Source organism: Anopheles moucheti, chromosome 2 (genome assembly GCF_943734755.1).
Source record: "Anopheles moucheti chromosome 2, idAnoMoucSN_F20_07, whole genome shotgun sequence".
Taxonomy (NCBI): Eukaryota; Metazoa; Arthropoda; class Insecta; order Diptera; family Culicidae; genus Anopheles; species Anopheles moucheti.
In genome coordinates, this window is record NC_069140.1 from 59,036,301 (window position 1) to 59,050,233 (window position 13,933).

The window sequence follows — 13,933 nt, forward strand, 5'->3', positions numbered from 1 at the left end:
GATTCTATAATAACGTGGGGTGCATAGTAATTGGAAGAACGCTAACTATGCGGTGCTTAAGTACGAAGGTGTGATCGATTCAAATCGCAGGAGCATTTTAATTTTACAACGGACGCTTTCGGATGAATGCAACGACAATGATCGACAAACGGAAACAAAACGCTTTCGATGGGCACTTTATGAAATATTCATCATCCTTGAAGGGAGCATCCATGAGGCAGCTTCTTGATTCAAAATAGAATAGAGATGTTTAAAAAATACAGAGTTTGGGTTCCACGCCGAACGCTTTTATCGTGCTATCGACACACATATCGTCCCATCAGCTGCGATAGCAATTGTATCGTCCTAGACGAAGCGATAACCGCGCTAGATAGTGTCGCTGGTACGGAGCATTCGTCGAATGTGCGTCCCGGCCGGGTTGTAAACACATGAAGGCTGCTTGCCTTACAATGCACTACTTACCCATTTCATGCGATTGATTCACGTCGATTGCCAACACCTTTCGAGTGGTAGATATAACGATGACCAAATGGAATGAAATAAATACATTGCCAACGCTGATGATGATGATAATGATGATGTCAACGCGCTCCCGCTTGTCGTCTTCGTAACGTGCGCTGTCGCCGAAACGTAGGTTCCAATCGCCATGTTCGGTGTTTACGCAAACTGTCTTTTGATTTTCCGTGGCTGCTGCAAAACGAATGGGTTGTACATTTGGAATTATAATCGCATATTTAAAATTTCATTATGACATGTAGCATCATATTTTTGCTGTGCGTGTGTTGTAGCAGCGGCACTTTCGGTGGCGAATTTCAGCGGAGTTGAGAATTTTGCTGTCTATCGTCATCTTGTCGATGACTTCCAGCGACACTTGTGCGACACACGGGGCAAGAAAGAGTTAATCTGTTGTGCTATTTGAGCTAATTATTTACAACGGACCGTGAACAACTTGAGCGTCATCGGTCTCGTTTACCATTCGAGACTTGATCAATGGCTGTGTCGGCAATGTTTGTAAGTTTTGGTGAACTCGCTGCCATAGCTACGCTGCGTCGGCTGCATGTTACGAGTACCAGGTGACTGTGGATCGGCGATGGTCCCGAAGTACCAGGCGAGATGATGCCGGTGGATCTGGAAACAAATGAGATGCCGCGATTAAGCACCCGCCAGTTTTGTCTTTATCTAGCCGAATGCTGTCAAAATATTGCACTTAATTTATGGCCCCGGTCGATGCGGCCGGATGTAACTCTTTCACAGCATTTCTTTCGCTTTAACAGATTTTTTGTTAGCCTCATCTGGTTTCTTCCATGGTGTGATGGTAACTGTATTGGATTGGAAAAAGATTGTCTTGCAGAATCGAAATAAGTAGAAGAGGCGTTGTCAGCTGCGTGCGACAGCTTGCTCCGATGGTGTTACTCGTTCGTGCTCGTAGTTAATTCCATGCACCATCCTTCACGTCGATCGGCATGAACAATTCCTTCAGTGTCCTAGCTGATCGCGTACTAGTAGGGAGTAATTTCCAAAAAAATTCTCCAAGCGTTCGATGCATTTGATCTGCATCACCGACGGTTGAGCGTTGGCTTTGTGCGTTTACCAACAAGGTCGTAGTTACCAGAGACCTGTATATCGCAAGATGGAATAGTGCTTAAGTACGATGTTGGATCATCTAAGCAACAACTGGCTGATGGCATCGGATGCCGAAGTGAAGCAGAGGTGTTTTCTCCACGTGAAGGTGGTGGGTGCTTTTTGGTATTATCCAGCTGTCGATCCTTCTGATACTTTCGTCCAATTCATGGAGGCGAACGGCTTTCGGTCGGGTGTGTAGGATGGTTACTTGTCGGCCGTCTTGGCGCGTGTGTGTTTACATATTTTGTTTATGGTTTGTCAGACCAGACCCCCGAGGCCGCGACTTGGCCGCGAGGTATTGGGAGCGAACGAGCGGATACCTAAACGTGACTCCAACTGCCTAGTCGACCACGCGTGTATCCCCGCTACCTTACGTTTGCTGGGCGTGCAGTTAGTTTTATGAATGAAATCGGCTGTTATTCCATCTAAATTAGAGTGTTCTGAGGCGTTTTCTTCGATGTGTTGTGGTTTTGGAGTAAGTTACACGTAGACGCGTACGCGCGTACGTTGAACGAAGTTGTAGTTATTTGGGGATGCGGCGAGTGGCAAGGTTTAATGCTATTTAAAGCCACAAGAGGTATCGATTTCCCATGTTTTCTATTGTTCCGACCTGCTAAAGCGATCGAATGTGTCAGTAGAGTGTGTAGGTTTTTTCAACTGCTAAAAGATTTATTCCTCCTACATTTAACAAGTTCATTCAAGTTTGTATCTTTCGTCTTCTGTTGCTAAAAGCACCCATCCTTGCAAAAGCTGAAACAACTCACATAGCAGGTCTGTGGCCCACTTAAAGCACAGTGTTACATGAATAAAATCATCCCAAATCTTACAACCTGAACGATAACTGATTCTGTTTCCAACTGTCGTGTCTATTTTAATGATCATTAAATGATCTTTTGCACTCATCAAGCAGAAAAGAGTGCTCGCACTGTACGAATGTGTCTAGCGTCTAAAGTCCCAACACTCATCTTTCGCCACTGCGTGATTTGAGCTTCCTGTATGAAAATGCGACACATGAGTAATTGAGTGCATATGATCCCGTTGACAAGTTAATTCAGTTGACCCCTCGTTTGACGGAATGGTGCTTCCACGAGCTCGTGATTCCCCTCTCAAAGTTTGAGGCTTGAAATTTACCCGCATTTTCAAATAATCTCGCTTACAGCATAAAAATGACAGCCATAAAGATAATATTTCAATCCCCCGTGTCTCTTCGGTTGGACCATTTGTACTCGTTTCCAAACTGCACCCAATATTTCGATACACTTCCGCCGCAGGGAGTTGAAAATAAGCGCCTTAGAACATGGGACTTCTCAATCATTATCGTGTTAACATATTTATGGCGGTGCGTATCACAATATGCGTTCTCCCTTGCTATACTGCAGTGAAATTTCACGGCACCCGATTAGATGCCCTACACTCCCTTCGGACCGATCGTTTCCGGTTGCTTGAGTGTAGATTGCGGGTGGCATCGTCACGATCGTTAATGATGTATGGAGACAAATAATATGGCTCTATTTAGTGTGTGCTAACAAGTGAGAAAAACGAGTACCCAAAATCGTTTTCATTAAGCTGCGAACATATTTCATAACGGGCGATGGATTATGTGCGTCACAAGTACGGTTATCTTGGGTCTATCTTAGCAAAATCGGTAAGAATACTTATGGACACAGATAGAACAGAATTGATGATCGGTGCAGTTGGAACGAAAGGTAATTTAAGCATGCGGTTAAAATAGAAGCATTCTTTCGCCGGAAGCTGCTGAAACCGTAGATTTTTGTTACGAAAATATTATGCCAATTATAGTAAGAACAAGTCTGTAAAAAGAAAAAACCACAACCGCAGGCCGTTGCGTGCAATGAAGCAGATTGAATAAGGAATGTATTTTATTTTCTTCATGTTTAAAAACTCTCTCCCACAGGGCTGCGATGGGGATTCGGGTCCGATACAGCTCAAGCAGGAGCCGTTGGATGACGGACCTATACGCAACATACAGAAGGTGCCGAGCCTGTCCGATCTGTCCGACCCCGAAGCATCACTGGGTAAGTGTAGACATGCAGTTCGAATATCATTTCCCCATCCTATCCCGGCTACTGTTATAACGCAAATTATTGGCTTCAATTGAGTAGGTGTATGTGTGCAAGCGATACACTAAAGTATACCAACTATGGTTCATATTGCTCTGCTGCTGTTACGGGTATTGTTGCGACTACGATTGTGGAGCATAGTGGCCAATTGAGCTTAAACTGTGGTAATTTTCGAATCCACCGTATGCAAGCGACATGATTACGAAACGCATGTATCAAATCGAGCCGGAGATCAGAAGTTATGGCTGGTTTTATTATTCACAGTTATTGTCCAAGTAGCTTAGAATGTACTCCTGGTCCGATATTTGCAGATCCAATGCCGAGGTACTACACTCCACTAGTTCAAGATACACACGATCTGCTACATCGGCATGAGCAAGGATCTCATCGAATAGGAAATCGCCAAACGAAACAGCCAGTGTCTGGTAGTATTCCCATTCGCCGTCCAAATCTGCCACGAGCGCATCCAGATTGGCCACTGCGTTGTTGCGTGCAAATGATTCGACCACTTGCGAAATGGAGCGAATGTTCTCTGACAGGAAAGTGATGGCGTATGGTAGGAATCGGTTGACGCTGTCCTCTTCAAGTTCCTCATGCGCGTAGTATGCACAATCCTGAATATCCCAGTTCTGGAAAAGCAGGAACAGCTCACGCAACTCATCCACGTACTCGCGGCATTCAGCGTCTACTCCATCGGTGGCCTCAATCTGCTCTTGGAAGGACGAATCTGCCTCACGCATGGCCGGTACTAAGCGGGCCAGTTCTAGCAGCAGTTCCCTGTTGAACTCACGCACAATGTCGCCGTTGAATTCGTACAGCTCGGCGATTTCATTCTGCGTATCGATTGCAAGCGTGCTAAAGTTGGTTCCGAACTCTACCAGCACATCAAACTGTTGTTGGGCACAGGTAAACTGTACCAGCGCGATCAGCAGGAAAAACTTGGCAAACATTTTCACTTCAGCACTCAGCGTGAAACTGACTGTACACAATGGTCGAACGTAGGCTTGTAAACTTTTTGCTAGCCAATGTTAAGAATGGTCCGTTAGTGGAAATGAGTTGATTAGATTGAAGCACGATATCCTCAATGTCACAGACGCTACACAGCTACAGATTGAGCCAATCCATTGAACCTTAACACAAGGTACCATAAAGCTGTAAAATGTGTGACTGTTACACGCTGCAATAACCAACATCATGTACAGCAGCTTAATGCGGTTGAGTAAAAGGGATTAACTAGCGGAAATCATTCTTCAGCACTGCTACCTTGCAGATATGGCAGGTTGTGATATGGACAGCAACGATCAGAGATTGGGAAGTATATGGGAGATTTAGTGGTTCAAATTAGGAAGACAAAATTGATTGAGCTGCTATAAAGATTTCGTTTACGCAGATGATGACTTGTAGGAATGGTTTTACCGTGAATATGAGCTACATAGCCCTTGAAGGTTTATTTCACCCCATGATGCAACCATATGATTTTGTTGGTCGTACAAATCATTAATTGGGTTAAATAGTTCATAGTTTTCATTATAACTATTCTCAATAGCATCTTTAGACTGAAGCTATAATAATGTATATTCTGTTCTTTTAAGCATAACACTGACAAAATTTAAAATATGGTATTCATAATATTAACAAACTGATATGAGAGTCCGTGAGTGTATTTGGTAGCGGTGCCGAACGTCACACGACAGGATCGATTCAAAATCTCGATGGTCTTGATTATGGTTAAATGATAACATCAAAGAAAGTCAGAAATCAAATGATTAGAAACAGCCTCACACATGTCATCGTAACAATCAAGGCGTAAAAATTAAAACTTCCGAGGCGCATTCTAACTGTATTGCTGTTGTTGAAAAATGAACGGTTGCTCTGATTCAAATCATGAAATCTTTCAAATTCAACATGGCTGAATAACGGCCGGATCTGGATTCCACCACAGATGCACAACAACTTGTAGGTTCAACTTGTGCCCTCGTCGTACGCGAGCGCCATCTAGGAGACTTTACCATAAGCACAATCTTCGTTTATGTGCAGCCGCAGCACAAAAAAGTGAAAAGATCGTTTATCTAGCAACATTAAAATATACAATTTTCGCAGAAATTTGTATTTTTGACACCATCTTACAGATATTTTTTTATGTTTTGTGTAAATTTAATGACGGATTTAATTTATTTGAGCGTAGTGTAATGCGTTTAAAAACAAGAATTTATCATATTTACTGCAATCATTTAAAAGTTCGTCTTAAGTTTTAGACATGAACAAATCCTGCCATTATCGTTACATAAAATGGTCTCATAGACTTATCGTAAAATGTACTTCAGCAGCTGTTTAACCATTGTTGCCTTTGATTTAGTTGGTTTAAAAAGTTTCAACTGGGCAATACAATTTAAATGACCAGCAAATGTATTAGAACCTGCTGTCTTCTTAAAACCAAAACAAACGACCTTGAGTTGTGTGATGATCAGTAGAATAACACTCATAATGTGTTCAACGTATGTTAAGTAATAGAATTAATTACTTCATTATTATAGAACATAGAACTATTTTGAATAGTATCATTATATAACTTTTGCTGAGTAATGGAATTGACTGCAACATCATTTTTTTCGAACAGTCGAAATTAAAACTGAAATCTCTTCAAGATTCTTTATTCAGGGGATTTTAGCGGCGGATTTGTTTATCTCGCCTTCACGAATTATAGTAACTGTACATAGCAGAATAAATATTCATTCAATACGTTATTGGTTCGGTTTAGCTGACCATTAGCAGTTTTTAACAATTAAACAATTGCATGGTGCATTACACTTGCACTAGATTAACATAAAGCTAACAGGAGGAACGTCACATTGAAACGTCATTTCCTCTCTTCACGCTTAATCCAATCCTGATTCGTTATCTCCACCGTCAACCATCCGTCTCGCTGTTATTCTTATCTCGTAGCCCCATGCCATTACCGTGCAGTGTATCCTCCAAATGACTATTCCCCAAACAAGCCAGTAGCAGCCACGGTTGATTGATGTTTATGAATGGAAACATCAGCCACAGCATCAACGCCGCTGCAACACTGCATTCAACGACAGTACGAGCTTCATTCATGCGTTCCTATTCTGCGCTCCGTTCCATGTGTCGGGCACTCGAGCGGCTAAGTGAGTGGAAAAGCTTCACGCCGATGCACAGGGAAGAATCGCTAGATCCATCAGCATCTTCTACATCTTTCCGCCAGTGCAAGATAACTTACTCGAGGTTTATTATCGTTGGCCTCCACGAGCCGGTCATTCAGTTTCTTCCCTTACTCAATGGGCCTTAACCTTCGTTGAATCATTTCAGGCCGCGATTCGCTAACGTATCTGATGATGTCGTATCTTGCGTATTTTTTGTTGCCCCTTTTTCGGTTTCATTTCATTTTTTATCTTGCCCTATCGTCAGACGCTTCCTTCCCATACACTTTTCCGACGTTCAGCTGGTTGGATCATTCATTCAAGCTTTGTTGTCGTACACAACACTGAAGCAGTTGGAGGTCCGGTACTAGCAATGCTGCAGGCCACGTATAACATGCTCAATGCTTGGTGACGTTGTGTAGCATAAAGCTGTTTAAACGTTTTATTCATTTCATGCTTTGTGTGGCATTTTGTTGTTGTTTTTATTATCAATATTTAAAATCATTATGTTCATCTTGTCATTATGTTCATCTGGATTAACGTTAGATAAATTGAAGTTAGGAAATATCGCATTATCAACTTCATTACTCCCAATATTATGATGCGGGTGCAGCTCTATAAGTTCCTCTTATTTATAATATCGTTTGTCTGGAGATTTCTAACATACTTATTTCAATTCCTAATAGAATAATTAGAAATAATTTACGGTTAAAATAGGTACCGGGGATCCAGAAACAAAACCAAAAAATAAGTATAGGAATATAGACAACATTATTGAAATATTCCTTTTCTCTATACTTGATAGTTGATCCCGAAATTAGATATGAAGCTGGCAGCAACAACAATCATTAGAGACCATCAGAATGAATTGGAACTAAGAAGTTATCATAAATACAGCAAGTTTGCCATCTCTCTTGTATGGTATCGGTTTAAGATCGAATTCGATCATTCTCAAGAGGCAAAGGAAATATCAATTATAGTTTGGATTCGCAACGCTGAAAGCACATGAGCATTCGTAGACAGCTCGATGAACGATCGACATCATTTATGTTATCTAACCTGCTTGATCTTGGCTTCCCCGGTCGGATGGTAGTAGTACGACCATGATCACCGCTAATTGTTCATTCGCTTCATTTCACTGTTCACGAAACGGTTTGGCTGCTGTATGCACATTAGGGTTTCCTCCGGATTGCACGAGGCTATTAACGTTGCTGGTGACATGCGCGAGGTGCATACGTACACAAAGTGTACTTTTATGAAAATCGATCAATATTCACCACGATTGTTGTTTGTACCATAAACCTTCTTGGATATTTGGCGATGATGAACGAGTTGCGCTGGTAATTCGTGTTTATGTTGTTATGTTGCCGTGAAAAAAGCCCATGTCGGGTGGTCCATAGAAGGCCGATCTCAGCGGTAGCTGTCGATCGTTGGTTATGTTCCGCCGTTTACAACGGCAGGGTTGATCCATGCCGTTCGTTCCTGAAGCTCGTGAAAAACCTAGGCCTGTGGCGCCTGCAAGCTTGGTGGCCTTTGCTTCGTTGTAGCTAATTAGTTCGGAACCAACAGATTGGAAATCAGGCTTTGCTGGATTCTGGGGAATCTTATCGCAAACGAACTAACATGCTAATGAGCTAGCGATCATAGCGAGTGACTAATATTCGGTAGCTCCTTTCATAATGGGTGGTTACTGTTTGTCAAGCTGTTGTTTTCGTTGAATGTCGACTGCTAGACGTCGATAGCTGCAAATGTCCAATTTTATATTTATGTTTACATTGCCCGATTAATAACTTGTCAGCTTGTCATACTGAAGCACCAGAGATGTGTAGTCGTTTAGATGATAAACATCACGCTCGCAGTTATCGATGATCGCAACCAGGTATGCTGATGGTTTTAGTTATTTCAACATTTCTATAAATAGGGGCGGCCCGGTGGCATGATGGTAGCGGAGCCGGTCTTCACACGAACGGCCCGGACCAAAATCCTATCCGGACCAATCCCCCGTAGCAAGGACTGACTATCCGGCTACGTGGTAAAATAAGTCGATACGGCCAGGCCGTTCTAACGAAACAAAAAAAAAAACATTTCTATAAACATGAAAACCATGGGACAATTTGTTACACACAAGAGAAACTTTACCAAATCCCATACGAACCGTTCCCACATACGCATTGCTATGTAGCTATGAGTGAGTCTGAATACCTGAACCTGAGTTGTAGAACCTCGAGGAAGAATAAACATGTTTGGTAAAAGAAACTCTGAAAGTAATTTTATTTCATGATATATCTATTAAAACCTTTGCTAGCCATGTGACGTGATCTTTCCAAAGAAAAAAAAAAAAGTTTATTGAAGTCATGAACTTTTGGATAAAAGTTTTCAAAATACCGCGCTATTTTATTCAAAAAGAATTGAAGCAACATTTGTTTTTTTATTTCGACACACGCGCATCAACCTCCGTGCCAGAAGACGCCACTATGCTTGCCAACTCATTATTGAAAACGAAGAGACTATTCAAGTAGTCTTCGACGCCTGTACGCCTTGGCAGCACTGCAATTGTTATGCTCACCACACGTTACACTTTAAAACATTGACGGATCATGTCCGGTACCTTCTGATAGATCCGTTTTACGGGTATGTCCCTCTTTTATGGCTCCTGGCGACAGGTAGCACTGAGTTATTACGCACTTTCATCGTTTCCGGAAGCTAGGATTCGATCGCTAATGATGTTTTTGTTGTTGTTCCGTTTGTTAAGAACAAAGAGAGCCCGATTTGCACGTGTCTTATGCCACCACTGGTAATAAAAGTTGTTGTTAGAAGAAAATCACTACGTGAAACCGTCGCGACAACTTTTATAATGTAGTAAAATTGGCGTCTACATTATTCTTGCCGCTTTACCTTTAGCTATGCGTGACGATACGAAAGACACATGTGTTTCATATGACAGAGCTTCGATTAGCTGAACAGAATAAAAGATGAAGAAAAGCTAAACTATTTATTTATTATTATGAACTATTATTTAATTATTTAATTTAATCGTACCACAGTTCGAAAATGTCTCCCTTTCCCATTTTCTTTCTAACTGCTCACACTCAATAGAATCTGTTCGTAATCGAAGCAAAAGAAGCGAGATTAAATATTCATGACGGTTGAATGAGTCTCAATTAGATTTTCCAACGTTTCTCCCGCTGCCGCCTAAGACGAGCTTTTCTCAATATGCTAATTTGATATTTAAGAAAATAGACGTAAAAAACTACTCATTGAAAGAAACCAAACCGGTTAGTCGATGGATAAAGGAATTAAAATTGGGTTGCACAATCAGCAATAAACTTTGGATAGCACATCTATAAAATTTGGAACGAAGTCGTCTTGCAGCAGTGCCCACCCTCCCAATGTGTTGCGTGTTGTTGGTCTTACTTGATCTTAATTTTTTCAACAATGCTTAACAATATGAAGAACCGTGAGTCAAAATTCGTGTCATACTGTTTATGTTGGAATGCATACCAATTTGTGTTGCTTCTTTTGTGTACGTGTGCTCTATTTGTTACAAACTTGTTACAATTTGTTTGTTTCGTTTCGTTTGTCAATTGTAAAAAATTGTAAAATTCAAAATTGGTCTCATGACAGTAAACTTTTTCCAGATAAGGGCTAAACGTCAGTCGTGGCAGAAGAAGTATCAGAAACGGAAGCCACTATATCTCTTTGCTAAACTTTTCAACCAGTTGTAAAGTGTTGGGCGAAGCGAACGCGCTGAGAAAACAGATGAATGAATGAGTGTTAGCGTATGAATGAATGGAGGCTGCTTTTTTCAATGAGCCACCTTTACGCCAAATGTGCTTTTAGCTCCACACCATGTAATCTCCCTCCTCCGGGTTTCGATGAAGGCTTTAGTAGCTTTATGGTCACAAACGTCGATACAGGCGATCGTACCAAATGTATGCATATACATGGATGGAGCTTTCATGCCGTTTTGTAGTGTTGGCTGCTGTTTTAGCTACCGAACGTATGCTAGTACCGAGAGCAGTAGCAGCAGCGGGCGCGAGAGGGTTAAACCGACGACCCAGAATGATATGGTCTGGGAGACTGGAAGGCTGGAGTAATAAGGGGTGTTGTCGTCCGGTCGTAAACCCTTCACAAGCCGTAGGACCCACCAATACAGCTTGGCGGCCGTCAGCATGGCGATGGTCGGAAGAGATATGTAAATAGAGTCACAAAATTTATGATACATCTTCCAGCTTTTCCTATCTTTCTCTTCTTCATTATTTCATTCATATTACCATATTATGTTTAGCGCACCGGTGGAGCAGAGCTTGCTTCGTTTGTATTAGTTGTAACAAAATACAAATACTGCGAAAAACATTGAAATGAGTACACAATTCCTTGTATTTCTTGTTAGAGACAACACATGAGCCATTCTTGGTTATTATATTGTATACATTTCAGTTATTTTTGAAAAACAAGTAATGATTATTACAAACATTTTCAAATTGGTTCATACTGGTGCATTTAAACAATGTGCAAACAATCTCACTCGCTTGCTCGCTGCCTCTTGGGTGGATCAAAGTACAGTCGTTGGTATTGGTGTTCATGAGTGAAGTGAATTTTTAATTACGTGCATCTTTTATGCCATAGTTGTCCTAACTCGTTTCCAGACTATAATAGTTTCAACTATGTGTGTTTCCATTCCCCTACCCTATCCCGAGCCCGTGCTCTCCCCCGCAATTTACTTTCGTTGTTTTACCGGTCCCCCATTGATTAGAATAAATTATAAGCTTATTATTGGCTCGGCGTACAATCGCACAAGAGCCATCATGAATGAAGGGTGGCTCTAACCCATGTTGCATACGGCTTGTTTACCCGCAATCCAGTTATTCAATCGTCGAGTAAAGGAGAAATCCCGCCATACGTATAGCGTCCATCTCTCCATCGCAACGATTCAACTTTATGAATGAAATCCACAATACGTAACGATGAGAAAGAGCTGAACCGTTTTCGATCTATCGACGTCTTTGGAGCCACAATATTTAGGCCTTCGGTGGCGTCACCACCTGTGGCGAAAACCTGTCGTTTCAGTTTAAATAGTTCATTTGTGAAGATCTCGTTCTCTTCAAACGGCCTCCCGGTCGGCTGGGAACGGTTTCTGTTTTTTGGTTAAGTTTAGGGCTGCGTGAAAGCTAAGAACAGGACCGTAAAGCACGCTACGTAAATAAATTTAAAAAAAGCTTCGGCGTACCCTCACGTTGGGATCGTGCGACGGCAGCCTGCAGGGAGGTAACCTTCAATATTAGCATAAAATTTAATGAGTCGCTGGCCGTGTTTTTCGTGATAGTTGCGTTCCTCGATTCCGCTTTTCTTCCTTTGTCTGCTGATTGCAGTGTAAGTTGACAGCGAAGCTTTGATTACGGATTGTACAAGAAGGAGGAAGGAAGGACGTAACGCAACAGGCACGAACTCTCGGGCGCGTGGAAAAGAAGGTGCGTTTTGCGTTCTTCAAAACCTTCAATCGATCCTTACTATTCGCACCAATCTAAAGAAACGCGATCGTCGTGAAAGGCAACAGCGATCGGCTCGATGTATCAGGTTCAAAACAGGTTAGCCTGGGCGAGGGTTCCTCCCTTGGTGTGGCGTTGTTATTCTTTACCCGCAGCTCCACGCGCACGATCTGAAGTTCGAATCGATGGCAGATCTTTTAATGAATGGGACCGATGAAGACTTTATCTTCATTAGAAGGGGTTGGGTAAAAGGAAGAAATTTGTTTGTATCGACTAAAATCAGCGGAACAAAAAAAAAAATCAACGCATGAAACGGAGACGTGTGTCGCGACGCGCAAAGTCAATAAACTTTCTGCATCATAATATCCTTTTTTTTTGAAGCGATTGCTATCAACGGAATACACCAACGATACCTGATGTTCTGTAATGTACACCAAACAGGCGAGCGGGGCTAATTTACTACTCAAACAATTTTGTGAATACATTTGCTCTCGCAGATTCAATAATACGCTAGAAAACATGCATTTATCTCAACCAATAGTGGTTCCTATTCGATGCAAGCAAACCGTATCCTCTTACTATTAAGCTCCGCAATGAAGAAATGTCTAGTAAGCGAGAAAGACCAGATAGTGTTTGCAATGCAGTTTGCAGATTTAAGTTTCGGATTAAATGGTTCTACAACACTTCTACAATAAACGCCTTTTCCATTATCCAACATTGTGATAAGAAATGAACGATACCCTTTGCACGGATCGGAAAGATCAAGCACTGCGGGAATGGAACGAGGAGAAACCAGTTTCTGTTTTATCATTTTCTGAACCTGGCACTCGTTTTCAAAGCCCTGTGCGATCCATCCGAGGACATTATCATACGACCAGCTGTGTCCTGCACTTTAACTCTCAGGCTCGCTCAAGGGTCGTTGCTCGATATAAATCAAGCAAACTGGAGAGCCGGAGGACGCCGAACGGAATAGATGAATCACCTTGACCATCAATCAGTCCGACTGTCGGTGGTTAGTGTACGAATGAATCGCGGGTCAGCTTCACACCTTTCAATCATTGTACGAAATGCATGACACGAGAGATCTATGACAGGTCTGGAGAGTTTGTGACGATGACAACACTCCTGACTACTAACGATCGCAGCCAACAGTCCTAGAGCCTGGTGGAAACATTAATGCTCGGTCTACAGCAATTTTCTCGAATGCCGGGAGTGTTGTTCCGCTTCTAGTATTTGTACCAGTCGCTCATTCGAATGGGTTCAATGATGCCCTTGTAGTTTTGTTGATTTTAAAACACGACCAAGACGCATGCGATGGCACGGGAGGCAGATTGTGACGAGATTTACGATGCCTTGAAGATGGCAATAAATTTAAAAATTTTAGATAACATTCGTCGTGGTGCCTGTGGACGTTTTGGTGTTGTAATTTATGACTTTCGGTCGGTCAGCGTAGAATTGTAAGAAATCCGTCGAGCACGCATCCCGCGAGACGGAAGGAGCAGTGACATGGGCCAGAAAGTGAGCCATCCTCCGGGTAAGGTGGCTCATTTGCAAACGATGATTGCTCAGCATAACTAAT

At 42.1% G+C, this 13,933-nt stretch overlaps 1 protein-coding gene across 1 annotated transcript in view; it reads left to right on the plus strand.

Annotated features, from left to right (window-relative positions):
- The window catches only part of LOC128307525 (ETS-like protein pointed), an 82,685-nt gene that overhangs the window by 6,806 nt on the left and 61,946 nt on the right, over window positions 1-13,933 (plus strand). Inside the window, exon 3 of the mRNA XM_053045404.1 lies at window positions 3,539-3,659. Within this exon, the coding sequence (XP_052901364.1) occupies window positions 3,539-3,659 (121 nt within the window). The remainder of the gene's footprint in view (window positions 1-3,538; window positions 3,660-13,933) is intronic.